At 40.1% G+C, this 23,264-nt stretch overlaps 1 protein-coding gene across 5 annotated transcripts in view; it reads left to right on the top strand.

Moving 5' to 3' along the window:
• The window catches only part of Glut4EF (Glucose transporter 4 enhancer factor), a 197,411-nt gene that overhangs the window by 89,401 nt on the left and 84,746 nt on the right, over nt 1-23,264 (top strand). For all 5 annotated transcript variants that reach the window (XM_022082105.2, XM_022082014.2, XM_022082195.2 and 2 more), the window contains one exon: nt 10,415-10,524. In XM_022082105.2, coding sequence (XP_021937797.1) covers nt 10,415-10,524 — 110 coding nt within the window. The remainder of the gene's footprint in view (nt 1-10,414; nt 10,525-23,264) is intronic.

The following is a 23,264-nucleotide window of genomic DNA, read 5'->3' as shown; positions in this document are numbered from 1 at the left end:
CTCGTAATTGTACTTCATACGACTGTACAGAGAGCAGACAGGAAGCGACCAGTCTCGGTCTCGTAACTCTGTCGCCTGCCTCGATCGCTTGTCTCTGTCGCGTGCAGCCAAATTGTACCTTTAGCCTTTCAGTTTTCGTAACTTTTGTGGACAGGACAGCACAACAGAGAAATGGGGACACAATCCACACCTCCAGTAGAATTGGATAGAACAGTTACTGAGATCGGCTGCAATCTAAACTAACTAAAACCAAATAATTTATCATTCGCATGTCCATTCAGTGTCGAATGCTTTTTGAAATAGGTCTCGGTACTTGTATAACGAAGTGTCGGGCAGGTTAGTGTAGCAGTACCACCCCGGACTTGTATTCGTAAGTACTTGGTTGTAATATCGGTCTGATGTTTCGTAATTTTCATCAGTCTCCACAAGGGAATGCGGTGTACAGATCTGAAATCGGCCTCTCAGATAATTTTATGTCCTTTTTATGACTGTTTTCTCGTCTCATGTGATTCTGTATATTCTGCAATCGTGTCCGATAACGTATCTGGCCGACTAATCTCAGTACTTGTACGAGCGAAGTCTTAGTTTGAACGTAGATATCAAAGTGTCTTTACGTATTGCACCCGATCATGAGTCACTTATGTCAAATCTATAGAGATAAAACTCACATCCTTGTGACCCAAGAGCTTTCCTTTCAAAAACTCTGCAAGACTTCCTTATCTCTTGTTTTTACATTATTGGTTACACGTACACGATACCGGTATGTTTCAAAATCGTATCCTTATTTTGGAAGTATTTAAGAAGTCTGCTTCAGAAATTTGAAATCACTGAAATGGGTTAAAATATCTGGTAATATATTTACTACCCTTGAAATCTGCAGTAACTTTATTTTAAGAACGTGCAATAAATTTTATGGGAGAATTGCTTGTCAAAGTGTGCTTGGCGTAAACAGTTGTGTTTCCTTGTTCCGGGTTCCGGGTTCGATTCCCGGCGGTGCCCGAATTTATAACTTGTGTTGGGCAAGGCCGTGGTCTAGGCAACACGGAGTTTTCCTCCGGGGGCTTCCCCGGTTTTTCCGTGGCATCCCAACAATTACTCCATTCACACACAGAAGAAGGCAATGGCAAACCACTTCTGGATCATCTGCCAAGAACGTATATGAACAGGTCCCAGTCCGAGAAAAGGATGGAAGGATCCTGTTCATATGGACCTGTCCTCAGACAGAACACTAAATAAATAATAAGATGAGGTGGTCTAGCGGTTAGAACGCTGGCCTTGTAATCCTGGGGTCTCGGGTTCGATTCCCGGTGGTGCCCGAATTTATAACTTGTGTTGGGCAAGGCCGTGGTCTAGGCAACACGGAGTTTTCCTCCGGGGGCTTCCCCGGTTTCTCCGTGGCATCCCAACAATTACTCCATTCACACACAGAAGAAGGCAATGGCAAACCACTTCTGGATCATCTGCCAAGAACGTATATGAACAGGTCCCAGTCCGAGAAAAGGATGGAAGGATCCTGTTCATATGGACCTGACGTCAGACAGAACACTTAAAACAAAAACTTAGTATTAAAGATTAGTTTCGTAAAGCCACAAACAAAAAAATTCCCCATTCACCACCCTTGAAATTCTCACCCACTCGCTACATTAAAAAAAAACATACGCAGAACGTTAAAATTAACTTACGACACATCGCCCAAGAGACAAATGCAACATTTTATTAAAAAATCTCGCAACTCGTCGGATGGAATGATGAAATGAAAACACGCGACAATCGAGGATGCGTGGCTGCCTGCTTCTAGTTTTGTGGTGCTGATGTTTGATTGTTATCATGCAAATGAAATGGCTTTGCGTATTTGTGAGTTTCTGTATACACGAACGTAAAATACAGTCTCATCCACAAAAATCTACACGTAAGTTAGCATTTCGTTAAAATGTTATTGTCTTGAAACACGTTGGGCCTGCTCCCCAATTTTTTTTTTATAATCGCTGCCGTGTAGGGATTGGGATGCATCTTCCATTGATAGACTTCGAAATTAGCCTTGGTGAGCCTTTGGGTTTATTTTACAGAAAGTGTTTACTACTTCCGTTATTTGTGTAACTTATAAATTTATAATGGAGTAATAATTTTTAGTTCATACACTGTACAGGAAATAACTTAGCAATGTACTTAACTGCTTAATTCGGTGACACCTTTTTTTAAGTTGAGTTGAAGCACGTGGAAAATTTTGAAAATTTTACTCATTTCTCCTACGTTGCAACGCATGAATTGGTCCAGTCACGAGAAGCGATAAATGCACTCTTTTTCGGCGGTAAACATAGATTTAACGTTTCACATCCAACTGCATTAAATTATATGGCAACTTAAAATCAACCATTTGGTCCAAAATTCGTCATTTACCTGCTCATTTTTAGTATTATACCGGTTTCATCCACAGTCGAGAGAGTTCCTATATTGAAGATGGTTGTCTTCTGGGTTGTTGCTTCGTGTAGTCTGGTAGAAGTTTTCCGACGTTTCAGAGTAGAAAATTACATAAATAGTAGCATCATATTGCGTGTTTATTCACGGAGGGTGATATGACATGAAGGAGATGAGAAATAGACACCAAATTTTAGTCAGAAAACCTGAAGAGAAGAAGCCACCCAACAGTTTGAAAATTTAGTCAAAATATTTGTAGCTGATGGGAAGTCACACAGACCTCATGAAATAAATGCAACTCGTAAGTTTATGTGAACATTTTTCGAACTGTCTCACCTGAGCGGATAAAACTGGTGTAGTTGGGTTTCAAATAGCTTAATATTTCCCGTTTCTCTTTCGATACAAAGTTACAAAGTGAGAGTCGTATCTTATTGCTTTGTCTATGTCAGCTGGATAGTTGATTAATGATTAGTCGATCGACTGCATCAGTTTTTTTTTCTCCGACTATAAGCTCACACACGTAAGAACTACTGAAAACCTGTATTTACATTCCCTTCACAATCATACGCATGTTTTACAGACGTGCAGAGTTAATAAAATGTGTGCAGATCAGATCAAAACCGGCGCTGGCTTTGAGTCTAAGGAGTCGTTGGTCGTTGATGACACAGCGTAAACATTTTAAGCTGCATCCAAAGAAGAAGAAGAAGATTTCCGTGAAGATCCAAGGAAGTTTCCACATCAGTCATGGCTCAATCTACAGTGACGTCACACTCGTAAATTACGTCACCTCGTTCGTGGTCGTCATAACAACTACAGATGCTGACCATAACAGAACACTATTACGACGCCCACAGCTGTTTCTTTTACAAGTGGTGGTGGTGGTATCTATAAAGGTGCTGTACCATCCTAACATTCGCCTTGTAGTTCATTTTGTTCGGTTTCGACCAACAAGGCGCGCAGGGTTGGAGAAGGGGAAATTGCTTGAAACCAGTCATTTTTCCTGTAGTTATGATTTTTCTGACTGCTTTCACAACATCACAAAATTCTCTATTAAAAAAAATTGTATTTCAGATTATTGTTTAATGTTAACAGAGTTCTAGAATTTTCCTGTCTTGCCACGAGACATTTTCATAATCCTCCAAACGCTTAATTTGTCAGCTGATTTTTAGAATGCTAAGACGAATATATATTCATAAACTTAACATCTCTTTAGCGTTATATTAGTTGCGAGTTATGTCACTAAATTAATGACATCAAAATGAAAATAATCCAGTATTTTCAAGTATTTGAATTGTCTAATTAATTAAATCAGAACCAATGTTAATTCTACAATTATAATACCGTATTCGCATTTTAGTCGAAACGAAATCGGTTACATGGGCCAAGAGACATTTCACATCAACGCACCAGAAGACGCCACCATCAAGACCATTGGTACAAAGAGTTTAAGGAGACCGGAAGGCTCAGGGCGTCCACGTGAGTCTGATGAAAATGTCGAAAGGATACGAAGGATTTTACCCGCAGTCCGCGAGTTGCAAATGGCGCATTCGACAGTGCATCGGATTTTACGAAAACCTTTGAAAATTTCTATCACAGATGCTTAAACAGTGTGCCCATATATTTTCATATAGGTTTATTAGTAGCTGCATATCTTTTAAAATCTCTAATTTTTTTAAAGTCAGTTTTTTTCATTAACGGTAGTAGTGGGTTCCCACTCTCAACAATGCTTTTTAACCTGACGCTGGAAGCATCTATTCGGAAACTTGAGATCTCAGGACATATAGGCATAAAATCAATACAAGTGAGTGCGTATGCAGACGATATAGCTATTATTAGTAGAAATAAAATTGATAGAAGAAACACAATTAAGGGGGCTAAAATTAAATGAATTGAAAACAAAATATATGAAAGTCACAAATAAATTGAGAATAGGACATTATAATTTTGAGCAGGTGCAGAATTTTAATTACCTGGGTTCACAGATTAATACTATAAATTCAGTAACTAATGAAATTAAAGCACGTATTGTGAATGGTAATAGATGTTGTTATGCCTATCAGAATTTAATGAAGTCTAAAATACTGGGGAGGGAACTTAAACTGAGAATTTATAAAGTTCTGATAAGACCAGTAGTCACATGTGGATGTGAAGCCTGGACTAGCTTTGATGAGCAACGACTCGGAATATTTGAACGCAAAATATTAGGAAAATCTATGGTCCAACACAGAATAGTGATGGCTCCTGGAGAATTAGGATGAATCATGAACTAGATTGTATCATACAGGGAGATATTGTGAGGCTGATCAAAAGCAGAAGGTTAGCGTGGCTTGGCCATGTTGCAAGAATGTAAGGAAACAGGGTAACTAGAAGAGTGATGGAATGGAGACCACGGAAACGATGGATAGACGACGTGGAGGAGGATGTGAGGACGATGGGAGTGAGGGGATGGAGAAGAATTGTCAATGATAGGACAGAATGGAAAAAAATCATCGAACAAGCTAAGACCTACACAGGGTTATAACGCTATAAGAAGAAGAAGAAGAAGAAGAAGATGTTTTTGGCCTTATTACCTGTACAGTACAGATAATGTGGTCAACCAAAAATTTTCGTTCTAAAAATATGGAATTTAAAATATAAATGTAAAGAATAAAGACATAAGAAGTTTCAAAAAATTATGAAGGTGTACTTTAGATTTTTAACGTGAAAGGAACAAAATTATTATTATTATTATTAATTAAACGTGTAGTGACAAATCTTGGTTACAAAAAGAAAAAATCTTGACCTGCATTCTTTCTTGTTATCTATGTAAATCCATTCGGTCTTGTCCATGATATCTAATCTTTAAAAAAATATTTGACCTTGAATCCCTTTAATTTCTGGGCAAGGTCGGTCACATAACCTGCACTTGGTATTTTTCTTTTAATCTCTGCCGAAAGTTCTAACAAATAATGGTATAAATTCCAGCTAAGTATACAAAAGTACATAAATTTCCATTTCTATTCAGCTCTAATGGAATTTATACATTCACTATTTATGGATATTAATGACACATTACTTGTGCTCTGAAAAGTCCATTTTCCTTGCTTTGTACTTAAATGGCGTCTGACAACATTCAGCGCCAACCGGCAGCGACTATCTCGCTAAACACGAGACCGATGTTTGTGACCAAATGGTGTTCATTTCTGATGATAATCTGTGAACGTATGGCGGCGAATTGTTACATTTCCTGCTCTGAACACATTCACTTCAAGTATATCCATCATTGCTGTTTTATTTCATCCTACTCAATTGTGTTTATGGTTCGCTGCAGTTACACAGTTGAGACATAACCCTCCTTTCTGTTGACTTGATTAAATGCTGAGAATGCTTAAAATGAGGTAAGACGTCCTTCTTAACTCCAGGGAACAGAATTTTTCTTGAGAAGCTGATAGTCATTCAGCAAGTCAATTAATCGCCCTATTAAAGAAACGGAAATTTTATTCTTCGTGTTTTCTGACTAAAATTTCTCACCTTTTCCTTTGTGGTACATTTATCGTGCATCTAATCCTTCATGATTAGATTAATATAATATTATTTGGTAAAGAGTAGATTATGAACATCTTTATTATGATTTATTCTCACCCATTAATTTTTTTACAACGGAAATTTTAATTGTGAAACATCTCTTAAAGTTAAACCGCACTGCGAACATGTCGTGGGGAACATCTGTGGAAACGTGATTTAGAGATGTTCATTTTTGGGGGTGACAGAGTTTTGAACCATTGTTCTTCGCCATTTCCATTCTGACTGAAAGAATCCACAGCCGTTTCTCCACGAACATCCTCACCTTTAACTGGCATCTAAGTGACCTTTGAACTTCGTACAGTCGTTAAGTAACACAGCGATATTCTCGGGCCAGGTTCTTTGCCAACGGTTGTAGGGAGAGTGGGTGTAGCCAAAATGGGACAGTGGGACACAGAACTTCCTTGACCCCTGAATGATGCATCCGTCGTGGAGCAGGAGACAGGATGTAAGAATACAGCGAGCGAATATTCTTTGTTATATGCATGCCAACAATGATGATGCTAATTGCGAGATCCCAATTTACGATTTTATTTATTAATTAGTGTTCTGTCTGACGACAGGTCCATATGAACAGGATCCTTCCATCCTTTTCTCGGACTGGGACCTGTTCATATACGTTCTTGGCAGATGATCCAGAAGTGGTTTGCCATTGCCTTCTTCTGTGTGTGAATGGAGTAATTGTTGGGATGCCACGGAGGAAAACTCCGTGTTGCCTAGACCACGGCCTTGCCCAACACAAGTTATAAATTCGGGCATCGCCGGGAATCTAACCCGAGACCCCAGGATTACAAGGCCAGCGTTCTAACCGCTAGACCACCGTGGCATTCCAACCTACGATATCGTTAGATAAATAATGAAAACAAGGGCTTTGTTGTTGTTGTTGTTCCATCTATTCACCATTTTACAGGGTATTTACTTCTATGTACCCGAGTCAAACCTTGCCCCTGAGGTACTTAGTACAGCAGCTATTTCCGAAATACATTTTGTTTTTAATACGTGCTACATGTATCATATAGTTTTATTGTTAGGGATTTCTAACTTACCGTATGATATATCGCAAGTCTGAAAACGTGTACTCTTTGGAGTACACTAACATTTCAGATTTGTACGCCACATAAGGCGCATTGACGTCAGCAGGACCACGAAGAGAATAAAAAATGCAACAGTCTGATTTGAGGCAACAGATGTATCTTAGGCCGTTGTTGCATTGACGTGGATCGAGGTCATTATTGAATAACTGCTGCACCGTTAAACTGACAACAATTAAAATGAAAATATCAATGACACAGATATGAATAATAATTGTAATAACAGTAGGAATGACAGGAACTGTCAAAATAAAAACAACAGTGGGAATAAGTTCGGTTTACTTTTCTTGTTAGCGTGTGTGTAAAAAGCAAAGAGTCTACGAGAGGGGAAACTCTAATAAAAATGCAAATGCAAATACAGTAAAAGAAAAGAATAGAGCAGAATTTATCTAAAACAGTCACTGTAGAGGCTTCCCGTACAAAGAATGTGTGCAAAAATCTGCATATATCGTTTGTACCAGTGACGAATCTGAAGACTTAGTTCGTCTCGCACGACTGAAGCACAATACGAACACATTAATATAATTATTGAATATTTTCAATTTAATTTAATTTTTTTCTAACATTCCAATATCTTCAAAACTCAAAACTCTTCGTGAAATATGATTGGAGGATGTTGATAAGGAAGGGTGACCGGCTCTTGTGAAAATGGTATTAAACTTCCATACATGACGGAATTTTTTGATTAGCTGGGCGTGTTTTCTGCTTCTCAAGAAGAATCCTGGAGTTAGTTTAACCTGACCGCTGTACAGGCTCTGTTCACTTTGTTTTCCTCAGTACCCTTAGATTAATAAGACTCTGCACACTGCATCATGTAGCTCTGTAACTAGAAGTGCCTAACCAGAAGATGAAGACTTTCATCCGAAAAGTTGGTAACCGCCAACACAAAACGGATTTATTTCTCTAGTTCGAGGTTAACAAATCATGTCATCTAGTGCTACAGGTAGGTAAGTTGATAGGCCCATTTAGACAAGTCTTTGTTCGTGGGGAATTGGAATCATGAACGTGGCTCGCCAGTCAGACTGTTATGACGTGTCACCGCCTTCATCAAAATGTCTCTGAATCAAGCACTTTCTCTGTCAAACCCGGCTAGCTTTCCGCTCCGGCCGCATTTGTTCTAAGTGGAAGAGACGCCGACATTGTTTGGGTAGAGACTGAGTGGGTCCAAGAGCCGTCCTGGAGAAAATCAGGGAATAGAACCTCGGCCGTCACTTCATCTTTGACACCACTACGCCATCATTAAAATAAACTGCTTGATTCGTATATCTCAAAAGCATGCAGACGTTACGAAAGCGCGTTACGTCTTTCAGATGTTTACGAAACAAAAGTGATAGCCTTTTAGAGCTGAATTATTCTTAAAGTACCAGTACGAAGAAATGCATTATTCGATGTATCGATCTTTCTTCAATGTAAAACAACATGGTGGCCGCATGAAACGAGATATGTTCGGCTCGACTGGATTTTAATCGCTTGTCCATCTGCGTACGAGTCCAGTACGCTGCTAGATAGCTCACTCGCTTTGCATTATACGAGTTGGCTCTCAGATGCAGATAGGCTAAGCGTTCATGAATACATTTGCTGTAAAGCTGGCGTTGTAGTTTTCTGTATCAGGAAATATAATTCACAATGCCAACGTACGAAGGGAACATTTGGAAACTTTGCATTCAGGAACGGAGTACGTCTTTGCAGTCTTGTAATTGAGTAGCGATTTAATTTATTTTCGGTTTGAAGTGAAATGTTCGATAACAAATCAAAATGATATTCACAAGGAAATCAGGTGGTTACTAAATTCTGGAAATACTTGCTACTTTTCAGTTCAAAGTGTTTTGTCTTCCCGTCTGATTTCTAACAACTTAACGATTAAAGAAACAGAACAATAATTTTGCATGTTGTTTTGTATGGGTGCGAAACATGGTCTCTCACTCAGAGGGAGGAACACACATTGCAGGTGTTTGAGAATCGGGTGTTGAGGAGGATATTTGGGCCTAAGAGGGAAGACGATGGGGCGTGGAGAAAACTGCACAATGACGAGCTTAAAAATCTGTACTGCTCCCCCAGTATTGTGAGGGTGATTAAGTCGATAAGAATGAGATGGGCGGGTCACGCAGCACGCATGGATGGGACAAGAGGTGTGTGCCAGATATTGGTCGGGAAGCCTGAAGGGAAGAGACCGCTGGGGAGACCTAGACATAGATGGGAGGATAATCTCAGGCGGAATGTATGGGAGTATATATATAGTCATGCCTCACAATAAATCTATATAATACATGTAACACGTATTAAAAACAAAATAATTTTAGAAATAGCTGTTGCACTAAGTACCTCAGGGGCAAGGTTTGACTCAGGTATATAGAAGTAAACACCTGTAAAGCGGCGAATATATGGGATAATAATAATAATGACACTGTCAATATCAATCATCCGGCTGTCGGGGAAAGCCTCTATTTTTCTCTGTCTCTAGCATTACAGCCTGTAGACTTTCATCTATGAATAGCCATCTTTCTCACCTGTCCGCCCGCACACGACCTGCTATTTCGATAAACTTGTGTGGGGCTTATCTGTCTTTTAATGGTCACAAAATCTGTCAAAACGAAAATTGTTTGAAGATATTAGTCTCTTCAATAAGCATTAAACATTTTCTATGATAATCAAATAATATTATATTGACCTCTCACCTTAAGACAAGAACATAGATTGAGGATGTTTTACAGGTGCTGAGGAGAATGTTTGGGGCTAAGAAGGAGAAAGCACCAGGAACACTGAGATAACTGGATAATGAGAAAATCTGTAGTAATCATCTTCACCTGATGTTATTACATAAATCATTGAGGATGAGATGTAAGGGATGACGTACTATGCACGAGAGAACATTAAAAATTTCACGGAATGTTTTTCGATAAAAAACTCTTGAAAGACCTAGGCATAGATGGGAAAATAGCATTAAAAGAAATGGGATTTGAGTCTATTAGAAGGTCATCAACGTTTCAGATGTCCCTGCTGCCTCCATCATCGTCCTTATGATGGAGTCAGTAAGGACTTCTGAAACGTCCGTAAACTTCTACCAGACTACACGGTGCAACAACCCAGAAGACAGAAATCTTCATTACGATAGATCCTAAAGAAATTGGGTGTGAGTGTAGACTTGATTCAAGTGTATCAATTTAGAATCCAGTGGCAGATTTATAAGCACGATAATTAATTTTCCCGCTCCACCTGCGCGACTATCAGCTTCTGTGGTAGTAGGACTGTGTTCACTGTGTGGATGCGGCTATAATTAACAAAGGCCGGTAAGACCATTAGCTTCAGGCGTCAAACGACACCATTGTTACGAGAGTTAATTGTTACAGGTCTCGGAAGCGGAGACCGAGTTCCTCGCAGGAAGACTTCATGGACGAGTGCACCGCAGCTCTGGTCCTCATGAGTCTCTCCTGCAGCCCTCACTCGCCCAAGTTTAATGGTGAGTTGCCGATTGTGTTTTGTTTCAAGATTTAACCTGACATTTGCCTGGAATAACCAATGAAAGCAACAGAAATCTTATCACAAACGGTTCTGGAACCGAATATGGCCGTCCTCTGGGTTGTAGCGCTCATGACGAAGGCACCAAGAACCGATGAAACGTTGATGACCTTCTACCAGACTACACGGCGCTACAACCCAGAAGGCAGTCAGCCTTCTTTGAACTTCTAACTCCTACTTGGTTCTGAAACCAACTGCCTTCTAAAAGTAAGTCGTGTATGTTGTGTCGTAACCTGCTCCATACACCTTTTTTAATTTATATGATTTGTCATTCCATTTATGTAGTGGTTTAAACCAGTTGTATTCAACCTTTTTTCTTCGCGTACCCCCAGATATAATTTCTTTTCAACTTTGTACCCCCAAAGTTGTTGGTGTATAATTCAAGTTATACATAGTATATAATTTACATCTAAAATAAATTAAATAAATTACATTACTGATTATTCAGTGTTTATCATAAAATAATAAAAATATTTTTTTAAATTTCACGTACCCCCTAAGATGTCTTCGCGTACCCCCGGGGGTACGCGTACCCCAGATTGAATACCACTGGTTTAAACCATGCGTAATAAATGTCCTATGTGGCTTTAATTCATAAAGTCTATTAGTAGAATCCTGGAACCGTATTTTTTCTGTTTGGTTTCGTATTTAATAATTTTTTCCCACAATTTTACAGATACAAATTTGACTTATGTACCACTGAGGTAGCCTACTCACGGATAACAAAGATAAAGTAATGCCTGTCCCTAAATCTATGCCATGAAAGCGTGTACTGGTTGTGGAGGTAGAGATCCACGGATTTTTAGTCTCGACACTGTGTTGATGCTTGTGATGAGTTTCCGCTTTGCCCCGGGGGTGGAGCCCAAAACCTGTCTGGAGGTCGGAACTCGGACCTCGGTGTATTTTAGGGTACTTTTAGTGACCTCGCGTGGCAAAACTGAAAATTCGAGCGAACAGGTTCGAAACGTTTTGGATCACAACTGACGTCGTTCAGCAATGCTGTTTCTCCTATTTTGGTGTATTTCCTAAAGTAAGGGGGGAATATAACAAGTTTGAAGTCAATTTATCGAAATTTTGGAAATATGTATTTCAGGAATACTGCACAACTTACTGATTTTTTTGTCTTTGTAGTTCTTTAGGATGTAGTTGAAAGATAAAGGATGCAATATGACACTCACAGCTTGCCATGCCAATTTTGAGATCGCCTTTCTTCTCTTTATTCTCAGCCAGAAATTCTTTAAAGTTACTTTCACTGTGAGTAAAGGAAGTGTCTTATTGATAGCACCGAGTTTAGCAATTGGATGTCTCTTCAGCTTATTATCTGTTGGAATCTGTGAAAGTGTGATTATAAAATGATAATAATTTCAGTTTTTTGTGAATTGTGTATTTATCGCCTTCAGTTAATTGGATAGGTTTATCTTTGTGTTCAATAAACGTGAATTTATTGTTAAGTTACATACCGAAATTTTTTAAATTAATCAAATATGAAGTAAGAGTACGTAAATTTTTTTCACTTTCTTCACTTAAGGAGAAAATTGATCCAAAAGTTAGATATTTTGGATAGCAGCATAAACAAAGAATATTTTTAGACACCAGATTTGGAACAATTGATCTATAATTGTTGTCTGATGTTTTTAGTGTTGTGTTTATTCTGGTTGTAAGAAAACTGGCGTGTGTGTGTCACAGTAATTAAAAATTTCATTAGAAATTAATTAAACCAGGAATAGTCTACTAATAGAATACTTTTATTTTTCAAACTGGCACAATTTTCGAAATTTACGAAATTCACTGCCACGTTCTTAGTTGCTTTCTACATTGTCAAGAATTTGATATTTTCGATTTTATATGCGATCAATCTAACAGGTTTACTTAATTTCCGGCAGGAACTCTGTTGTCGTTGTAGTTCAGGCGTAAACACTGTCGTAAATTATTCAACAATTATAAGCGTCTCGGATTTTGTGAAATAATTGAAACTGGCGGTGTATGAACACTTAGCATGGCAGATTGTCATCAGTGAATTATCGACTCGTTGTTATTCGCAGGAAACTTGACGCAAGACGGTTGATGTGAACTTTATATTGGCGTCAACGCTTGCCTGACACTTTTCATACCATCTTTGTTGCAGCCCTTGTGTCACGTCGTTTCGTGTTGGTCATTTGTGCCATAATTCTCGTACACAATGAGTTGTAACAACTCGGCTGCAGATTCCCAGTACCAAATTTAATTTAGGGAAAAGAAGAATGCAGACGGAGAAAGAAATTTTATAAGTTAAGGAACTCCATTGTTTGAGGTTTTCACAGCGGTGAGTATGAAGATTTCTGTCTTCTGGGTTGTTGCGCTGTGTAGTCTGGTCGATGTTAACCAACGTTTGAGAGGTCATACTGCCTCCGTCATCAGAGTATGAAGATTTCTGTCTTCTGGGTTATTGCGCTGTGTAGTCTTGTAGATGTTAACCAACGTTTCAGAGGTCATACTGCCTCCGTCATCAGAGTATGAAGATTTCTGTCTTCTGGGTTGTTGCGCTGTGTAGTCTTGTAGATGTTAACCAACGTTTCAGAGGTCATACTGCCTCCGTCATCAGAGTATGAAGATTTCTGTCTTCTGGGTTGTTGCGCTGTGTAGTCTTGTAGATGTTAACCAACGTTTCAGAGGTCATACTGCCTCCGTCATCAGAGTATGAAGATTTCTGTCTTCTGGGTTGTTGCGCTGTGTAGTCTGGTCGATGTTAAACAACGTTTCAGAGGTCATACTGCCTCCGTCATCAGAGTATGAAGATTTCTGTCTTCTGGGTTGTTGCGCTGTGTAGTCTTGTAGATGTTAACCAACGTTTGAGAGGTCATACTGCCTCCGTCATCAGAGTATGAAGATTTCTGTCTTCTGGGTTGTTGCGCTGTGTAGTCTGGTCGAAGTTAACCAACGTTTTGGAGGTCATACTGCCTCCGTCATCAGGGCGATGAGTATGAGGATTTCTGTCTTCTGGGTTGTTGCGCTGTGTAGTCTGGTAGATGTTTACCAACGTTTCAGAGGTCATACTGCCTCCATCATCAGGGCGATGAGTATGAAGATTTCTGTCTTCTGGGTTGTTGGGCTGTGTAGTCTGGTCGATGTTTACAAACGTTTCAGAGGTCATACTGCCTCCGTCATCAGGGCGATGAGTATGAAGATTTCTGTCTTCTGGGTTGTTGCGCCGTGTAATATTGTAGATGTTTACCAACGTTTCAGAGGTCATACTGCCTCCGTCATCAGAGTATGAAGATTTCTGTCTTCTGGGTTGTTACGCTGTGTAGTCTGGTCGATGTTAACCAACGTTTCAGAGGTCATACTGCCTCCGTCATCAGGGCGATGAGTATGAGGATTTCTGTCTTCTGGGTTGTTGCGCTGTGTAGTCTGGTAGATGTTTACGAACGTTTCGGAGGTCATACTGCTTCCGTCATCAGGACGATGAATGTGCAAATTGACCTCAGAAACGTTGGTATACATCGACTATATTACACATCGCAAGAAACCAGAAGACAGAAATCTTGAACTCTATAGTTTATTCTTTCTTTACGTTATTTGAGTGATCAAATATTCTCTTCGTGTTATTAAGACTATCAAATCAAGGAGGCTGAGACTGGTTGGGCATGTAGCACGCACGAGTCTATTAGAAATGCGTACAGATTTTTGGTTGGAGAGCCTGACTCGAAGATATCATGCAGAAGGGTAGTATTAAAACGAATCCTGGTGATCTAAGGTTTGGAATTATTGGATTAATCTGGCTAAGGATGGGGACTCTTGTGAACACTGTCATGAACGTTTTGGTTACATAAAAGGCGGGTAATTTCTTTACCAGCTTCTCAAGGAAGCCTCTGCTTGATGCGTTTAGATCAGAGAATGTGATATCGCCGGGGATTGAACACAGTCTGTCAAGGTTGCCGCAGATCTGTTGGATGCCTTACCGCCTGCCGTGAGACATGTAGGCCTGAAACGCTCACCCCTATGAAGTGTTTGAGTACACGCGTTCTAAGGCTAGTGCGCCTCGCCGGCACCCATATCACCACGATTGCGTTGTTAGCATTCCTGTCGAAGATTTATCGCAAGCTGCTTCGTCAGTTTACCTTGCAGGGGTCATGTATGTAGCACACGGCCTCGCAAGTTTCCGATCTTTACGAAATACGTGTTCTAGGCCTCGCCGCTGTCATGGAATTTGTTATTTCGAAATTCCAACCGGCGTGTTTCTAATGTGTGACAGAAACTTGCACCTTAAGTGAAAGTTGAGGAATGGCAGAGGAGGTGATCAGACTGCAAACAAAGCGTGACGTTAACAGAGAACTGATGTCGCCTCGAAATTAAATCGGTAATTTATGAACCACATTAGTCTACTTTTTGAGAGAATTTAGCTATTGATGGCAACCACCAGAGGCAAATGCATCGTTTTGCACATCACATCAGTTCAAGTTTTTCCTGCTCGTGGGCGGCCTTTATTTCTTAAAAAGACATGAGTCCTGAACTCATTTTACTACTACATTTGACCACAAGCAAACCATTGAAACCCACAGCGACTCATCTAGGTCATCCCAACAGTGATAAAATACACGTAATCCCATGAATTTTTCAATTTCATTTTAATATCATGCGAGTACCTGTTTAACACGAGTCCAAAATAGCTTTGCCTTATGCCTCTGGATTTAGATGTTAGTGAAATGTAACTGCTTTAAAAATTGGGTACTTGCTAATTATTCTTGATGGAAAAATAAATCAACTTTTTTTAGTGTTCTTGAAAGCGAGTTTTCTGTGTACCTAGTCTTTCAAATGACCGGTTCAATTTTTAACGCTTAACTCTCTTTGAATGAAACTCCTCCAATGTTCGTCCGGTTTATGAGACTGCATCTACGCATTTGGAGTCTGCACACGCATGCGCAGTACTCTGGTCACTGAAACGGCTGATGCAGGCTTGCACATCGCATGAAATATGAATAAAAATAGATTAAAGACAAGTAATTCTTGATAGATTAATTTCACAGTAACGAAGACAATCTTATTTTTAGAAAATTAAATTGTGTACATTTTGTCTGAGGCCCAGCAGATTCATGGTTCCATTACAATAAAATGTTTTCGGTGACCCTTAAACCAGTCTTGCACCGCGACATTCCATGATGCTTCATTTCTGATGCAATGCAATAGTGCTGACTATTTGTTAACTTGGATACGCCTTTCTCCTTAACCTCAACTCGCATCGTAATTAGTGACCGTCTTGAACGCGTATCGGGAACACTCATTCGCCCTCCTTTAAATGTTTTTGACTACACGTAAACTTGTATTTGGCTTACATAGTGATCACCGTAATGAACTGCCTATCTTTCGTAAATTACACTATTTTTAATACAAAAATTTGATGTCAGATTGTTCTTTTGTGCATTGTGTGTCAATGTCGCGATGTACACAAAAGACAATAAGAACAAATACTACAGGTCCAGTTAAAAGGAAGAGATATTGTTTATATATACGTAATATGTTTTGTTGTACTGTCAATATCATACATGAGGAAAGCTGTATTTGTTTTTACCTTGTATGTAAGATGTATAACTTCATTAAACACTGTCCTTGTTGAAATTGCTCGAAGCTAATAGTCTAGTTGCTCAGCTGGTCAAGAAACCCCTCTTTCTTTGTAACATAGCAGTTTTATTATTGTGTTTACAATGTCCAGCAACTATTCTTTCATGCGCCAAATGAATCCATTCTACACCTTGAAATCCTGTTCATCTTAAGTTCCATTTAAATGTTATCCTCATATATGCTTTAGAACTTTCCACTTAGGTTTACATTTCTTCGTCTCTCTTCTATGCCCTATTTTTAACTTCACATTTGCTAGTCTTGCCTCTCTGGTGGTCTAACCGTAGTTCGTTTCAAAGACCAGAGCACAAAGTAGGCCATGTTCTTCAGATGTCGCCACCTCCACTCCAGAATCGTGTTCTGCGCACTTTGGTTCCCTGCCAGCTTGAAGTAGGCTTGATGTCACGTGACTTATGACATTGATCCTCTGGTAATTGGACAAGATCCGAGGAACCAAGCCCTTATTCGGAAGCTGACAGTACCTCAGCTGGTCAAGAAATGCTCCGCTCACAAAAGCCCGCCATTTTATCTTGCACTGAACCAGATGAATCCAGTCTGCATTCTAACATCATTTTTCATTGGAACTCGTTAGGTTGGCAGTCCGTCTACACAACAGTTTTTAATTACTAGAGCAGAGCGCTCCTTTCGGAGCTCCTCGGGGGGGTTGGTTGCGTTTTAAAATATTGAGTAAGACACTAAACTAAACCCCCTTCGGGGGGGTTAGTTTAGTGTCTTACTCAAGTCATTTGTTTACTCGGCATTGTTGTTTGGTACAACAATGCCATTGTTGTGTTCTATTATAACCAACCAATTTGATTGTTGTGTTCTATTATAATATTCTAATATTGTGTTGGTACAACAATGCCGAGTGGTTCTCTTGATGTGCTCGAAACCAATAGATATTATTGTTCATTTGTTTATACATTTTCTGTTTCTGACCCACAACGTAACGGACTGTGTCCAAAGCAGCTTGCCTGTTGAAGTACAGTGGACCATGTAGGCATACCTCGTTTTATTGCGCTTCGCAGATATTGCGATTTTTTTTTTTTTTTTTACAAATTGTTTGTGGTAACCCTGCGTCGAACATGTCTATCGGCGCCATTTTTCCAACAGCACGTACTCACTTCGTGACTCTGTGTCACATTTTGGTAATTCTCGCATTGTTTTTTTAGACATAATTCTATTGCACACTTAATAGACTACAGTGTAGTGTACACATAACTTTTATATGCACTGGGAAACCACAAAATTCGCGTGACTCGCTTTATTGCGGTGGTCTGGAAGGGAACACGCAATATCTCCGAGGTATGCCTGTACATTTGTTACCGGTGGAAAACTGTAGTTGAACTGAAGGGAATAGTTGATATTGAGTGGCAGAATTGGGTGGGACGAGAAATTTGGTCTTATTGGAGTTTATAAGGATTTTAAAAATGGGGTTTGTTCCAAACTGGATTTGTTTCGTTTAAAGGAACGTCTTTTTTCTAACGCTATTGTATATGTGGAATTTCTCTAGTGTGCTCATTTAACTGCCCTTTCTGGCCTCCTCGACTCCGTCTACCCACTACCTTCCTCCCCTCCCACCCCTACACTCCCTGTTCTAATTCTTAAACTCAACCAACCCCTTCAGTTCAACCACAGCTTTCCACCGGTGTTGCAAAAACATAGTCCACTCTACTAAAATAGGTAAGCTGGCATTAGCATTCATACCTAGTAGTTTCGTGCATTTAAAGACGATATCATGAAGATGACCACTTAAGTTTGAAACATGTAGTGGATCTTAATATACGTACACTGAGAAAATAATCAAAAATTATTGTATAGAGAGAATATCAACACACAATAGGATGTAAACTTTAAAACTCTTTAGAACTCGATTTAATGCCATCGTCCCACGTATTGTGTTGTCTTCTAATATTATGTTACTTATTGGCGTTTTTTAGTTGCCTGCCTTTTATAGCGTTTGGTATAACGCAAGATCATGAATTCTGAAGCATTTTAAAATGGGTTATTCTTGGCCTATTTGAATGTGTGTTCCGACATTTCCGTTCAGAGACTTGGCGAAATGATAGCCTATAACCTACCGCCATTCATATACGTTCTACCTGGTCCCGCGTCACAAAAGTGCCAACTCTTTTGTATTTATTTTGTAATAAAATTCGGAAGTTTTCCGCTTTGAATGCCGGTCAGGGTTTGGCTAACCCGACAAATTTTTCGTATTTTTTCTCAGGCTGTGCAAGTGAGTGTTATGTACAACTCCTTTCCGATTTATCATCCACAATTATTCCATAGGGATAGTATAATAATATTAAAATGGATCTCGCGTAAGTACATTTAGGTGGTGAAGGTTGATGTAATCGTGGTAATTAAGTATTCACATAGTGGTCAGCGTCTGGTTTGAAATGCCACAATAAAGTGGTAGAAATTCCTGGAAATCTGCACGGTCTTTGCAAGCCTATGCATTGAAATTGTGGGTCGCATCTCCGTACGGAATATGTAAGCGTATTCGCGTTTTCTTTTGTTCGCCCTCGAAGACAGAAGAGGCTACTAAATAGACTATTGTCCTATATAAGGGATTTTATAGTCTATCTGAACTGTATATAGTAGACTTGCAAACGTATGTGTGATCTGTAACTTTCACTGACCCCTGGTACATGAACACTCAGTAGAGATTATCGCTGTATCGACTTTGGCAAAACAGAATTCGACTTATCGACTCTGTATCATCAGCAATCGAAGTAATAAAATACCCCTATAACTTCAATCATGAAAACGGACGTAGATTAAGCGACGCTTGGCTTCGCCATTCTTTCTCCAGGCGTCCCACTTCATTACGTGCCCCATCGAACACGCGTTGAACGTCACAGAGATTGATCTAGCTGTGCTACCTGTTTCTTTACCTCTTTTCTCCCACTTCATTTTAATTCCGAACAACTTTCAACTTTCGCTTATCCCTTTTGTCATCTTTTTATCGTATTTTCTCAAATTTTACCTCATGTTTCTCTGTCACGTGTTTGCTTTAAACTCTTTTTTTTTCCCCATTTGATTTCCCGAATCGAGTGGCGAAGTTGTATCTCCACTCCTTAGCTCGTCCAATCACTTTATCTGTCCCACCCAGCTATTTACAAGAACTCTCTCCCTAACCTCACTTTCACAGTCATTCATCCTAAAGATGTCAACTGCAAATTTTGTCAGAACCAATAAAATCTTCTCGGACAATCAGCCGCGTCAACTGGTCACCGTAGTAAACCGACGTTTCTGATGTCAGAACCCTGATGATGGGCACAGAGTTGGTTCCCGAAACGTCGGTTTACTACGGTAAGGAAAAACTGTTTCCAAAAAATCCAGCCTCAATCATGCAACTCAGGGCTTTGATTGTTTAAATGTATGGTGAAATTTCGGAGGATATGTGCCATCGAGTAATCACGTACGTAGCCGTTCGTGTTTCGGAAGTTGCACGACAGAACGGTGGTCATATTAAGCATGTAATCCATAAAGGATAAATCTCCATGAATTGTTCTTTGTGTTCATAGATATATATGTCCCATTATATGAATATTAAAGCATTTATTTAAACTTTCAGTCGGGTATCATTTCGTGCGCCATCCTGTATGTTCTCCTCTTGTTTTGAATTCGCGTGTCACCGAAACACATTTGTTCCTGAATCTCCATTTTGTTTCATGTCCTTTATGTGAAAGAAGTGGATGTTATGTGCTCGAAATTGGTTTTGGTGGCAAGTTTCTGAAAAACGAGTAATTTACTGCATCATTTTTTTATTCTGAATGTTTTAAATTTTGGGATATACTGCTTGTCTCTGCTCTGCCAACTATGTTTTTTTTTTTTTAGAAATTTCATCTGATTTTCATATTTATACAGAATTGCCAATGCGACCTTCCCACATTTTCACAGCCTTCCAATAGGATTTTTTCAGATACTTCCATTTCTTGCAAATCTCTCCTGAAGTAATGCCAAAATTGAGTTAAAACTCAACGTTGTTTGATATCTACCCTGATAATGGAGACGATGGGTCTCTGAAACGTCAGTTTTTAACTCAACTTTAACGCTACTGATCTTCTGAGAGAATTTTAATGCATCTTTTATTTGATTATTTTACTATCTGGTACAGAGTAAGCCCTTAAAATTATGAAGTTCTTTATATAGGCTTATCCTACTCTAATTTAATTAAACTACATGTAACCTCTGCAGTTGAAACAGCGTTGTAGCAAAACGTCATAAACAGAACCTGAACGCTCAAGGTCGCAACGAAGGTGTGGCGCGAAAGAACTGGGCTTCAAGACGCACACACACGCACAACGAACAGCCTCGTCCTCTACTTGCTGTTCATAATGCTTTGGAGGCGGGACATAGTAGCAATGACCTCTCCACTTCAGCAACACACCCTTCCCCCCTACTCCACATCTAGCGAGCGGATTCTGAAGAAACGTTGATACAACAAAAAATTTCTCTCTGGTCAGTGACCAAAATTTCGAAATGAATGCGTGTGAAGAAACTGTTTGTACCGCAATATGACGTGCTTCCGCCATGTTTCTGGTACGTTGGTTTCTGAACAGGTGTTTGGATCGACTGCCTACCGCTGTGTCCCCATGTAATACATGTTGACATCGACCGTTGCCACAGCTGCTTGAAGTCATGCGAGATCTTCGATGGTCCTGAGAGGGTCTGTGTAAACGTATTCCTCAGTTGTCCTCACAGGAAAATATCCATCGGTGTTAGATCCGGCGACCGAGGACGGCATGCAGTGGAACCTTCCACGTCTAAAGGTACAATTTGGCTGCACGCGACAGAGACAAGCGACCGAGGCAGGCGACAGAGACGGGAGACGGACACATCGCAGCTTGTCGCCACACACTTTTGAGGTGATGACCGAGACATGCGGCATAGTGTTTGTTTTCTTTGTTTTGTTGAGACATACGTGCACATATTCTGTGAAAAATGAGTACAAAAATGCTTCTAAAAAGGTTACTCGAAGAATAAGAAGATGATGTGTTGCTGTGTTATTTGTTGCGAAAGAAACAAAGAAAACCTATGAGTTCAATATTCAAAACCAGACGTGAAGAAGGATCTTTCTGTCGATGGTCAGTGGTCGGTTTTCTGCTACTAATTCTACCAATTGCTCATCTTGGTCACCAGTAAATTTAATTTCTGCCATTATTTTACTCAACAACACACGTGCTGCCTGAGCCCGTCGCGAGACACTACTGGTCCGAGAGCGGTCTCCTGTGCTTTGTCTCTGTCGCCTGTCTTTGTCTCGCGCTCGTAATTGTACTTCATACGATTGTACAGAGAGCAGACAGGAAGCGACCAATCTCGGTCTCGTAACTCTGTCGCCTGCCTCGGTCGCTTGTCTCTGTCGCGTGCAACCAAATTGTACCTTAATCCACCTTCCTGGAAATGTCGCGTGAACTTCTTTACAGCTTCAAGTACTGCGTCTTTACAGTCCGTGGGCGACCTGCAATTTACATATGCCCTAGGTGTTACACGCCCTCTCACCGAGACACTGCTCGCTGTACTGAATAAATACAAGAACTTAATAAGAGTTGCGTCTCTGGAAGATCTGCAGGGTCTTCACGAAAGAATAAATTTGCCTTTTTATGTTGGACCATTTGTCCTGATGTTGGTAAGGGAATGAGAGGAGTTTGACTTGGAGAAGATGGCGTTCTGCACTACAGAACAGAGTTCAGTGCCAAACAGTTAGGCCTTTCTTGAAGACCGTCTTACCATACAGATATTTCAGGACCTTGCATGAAGTGGCAGTGCTGTTACTCCTAACTTGTTCATACAACCGCCATGTTTGTGTTATCAGTAGGCAATTAAAAATAAACGGTGTTTGGTGGCATTGAGTCGAATGATGTTTCTTGCAAATCCGTCACTTAATTTGTTATGGGAGGTTGGTGACAGATGGGCTGATGCACGGATCTTACAATTCTGTGTTTCAATGTAAGATATGTTAAGAATATACACAATTACAGATTTTAGCGTGTTGAATGTGTTAACACAACCTGTTAAGCTATTCGAATTTCGGCGAAAAGGTTAAGTAGGAGCTTGTGACGCGCTGGTTTTTGGCCTTGCTTCGGTTTCAAGTGGGTTCAAGAGGGGGGGGGGGGTTGTTTGGAGCGCGCACGGAAGGTGGAAACGAACGGGACCCGCCATGACGCCGCTGATCTCTCGAGGGTTGAATGACCGCCCGGGGACCCGCCTCCCACTGCCTATCTTCGCCGTGTCATCGCGGTGCCGTGACGTCACTCCAGTACAGTCCACAGAGTCAGATCGAATCCTGTCTCTCATCATGTGTGAAGCTCTGCCATTGTCATTGTTGTTCGTCTGCTGCGTCCTGTTTCGTTGTTTCGAAACGTTGTTTGACGCCCGCTTTGAATTGGCACAGTCAGTGACATAAAATGCATCTTCTCTTTCGGATCTTCACACAGAATGTAGTTAACAATGTTTCGGAAGGATGTATCGCCTCCATGTTCAGGGTGAAGTGAGTGCCTCCAAGACGTTGGTATCCACCTAGAACACCACACGGCCTCACAGACCAGAAAGACATGTTTGATATCTTCACCGCCGTGAGAACCTCATGTCAGAAAGCCATAATACTTTCTCTCCTTGTATGTTTGTTTACTTATTTATTTATATTTGATTTTCTTTCTTTCAGTTGCATTGGATTTTCTTTCTTGTATTCTGACTTTCACGTGTGACAATTTGACAAACTCTTCCCTTGCCGAAAATTTTACGAAAAAAGCAAACTTTTTTTCATACTTACAGGTCGCTTTAAATTTCTGTTAGTAAAATGTCACAGACATGCACACGGCGTCACAACCAAGAAGACCACGATCGACGAGTATTATTTTCCATTACGCCTGTTTCTCATTGATGCTTATTTGGTGCTTGTCGACTGATGTATCTAATTGTTAGAAGCTGTCAGATTTTTGTGTGGCCTCCACCCTTCTAGCAGATACACAAGCTTGGAATGTGTTTTCCGTACCAGATTACAAACAATATCCTCACGCGTTCTTTGCAACTTACATTTAGACGTATCAAATCGACAGTTCTCCCTTTGGCCACCAGATCGAA

This window comes from Zootermopsis nevadensis, unplaced genomic scaffold (genome assembly GCF_977971745.1).
Source record: "Zootermopsis nevadensis isolate Lab colony 2312 unplaced genomic scaffold, Znev_1.0 Znev_ptg000010l, whole genome shotgun sequence".
NCBI classification, from domain to species: domain Eukaryota; kingdom Metazoa; phylum Arthropoda; class Insecta; order Blattodea; family Termopsidae; genus Zootermopsis; species Zootermopsis nevadensis.
Note: the sequence above shows the minus strand (reverse complement) of the source record. Positions and strands in the feature narration are given on the sequence as shown.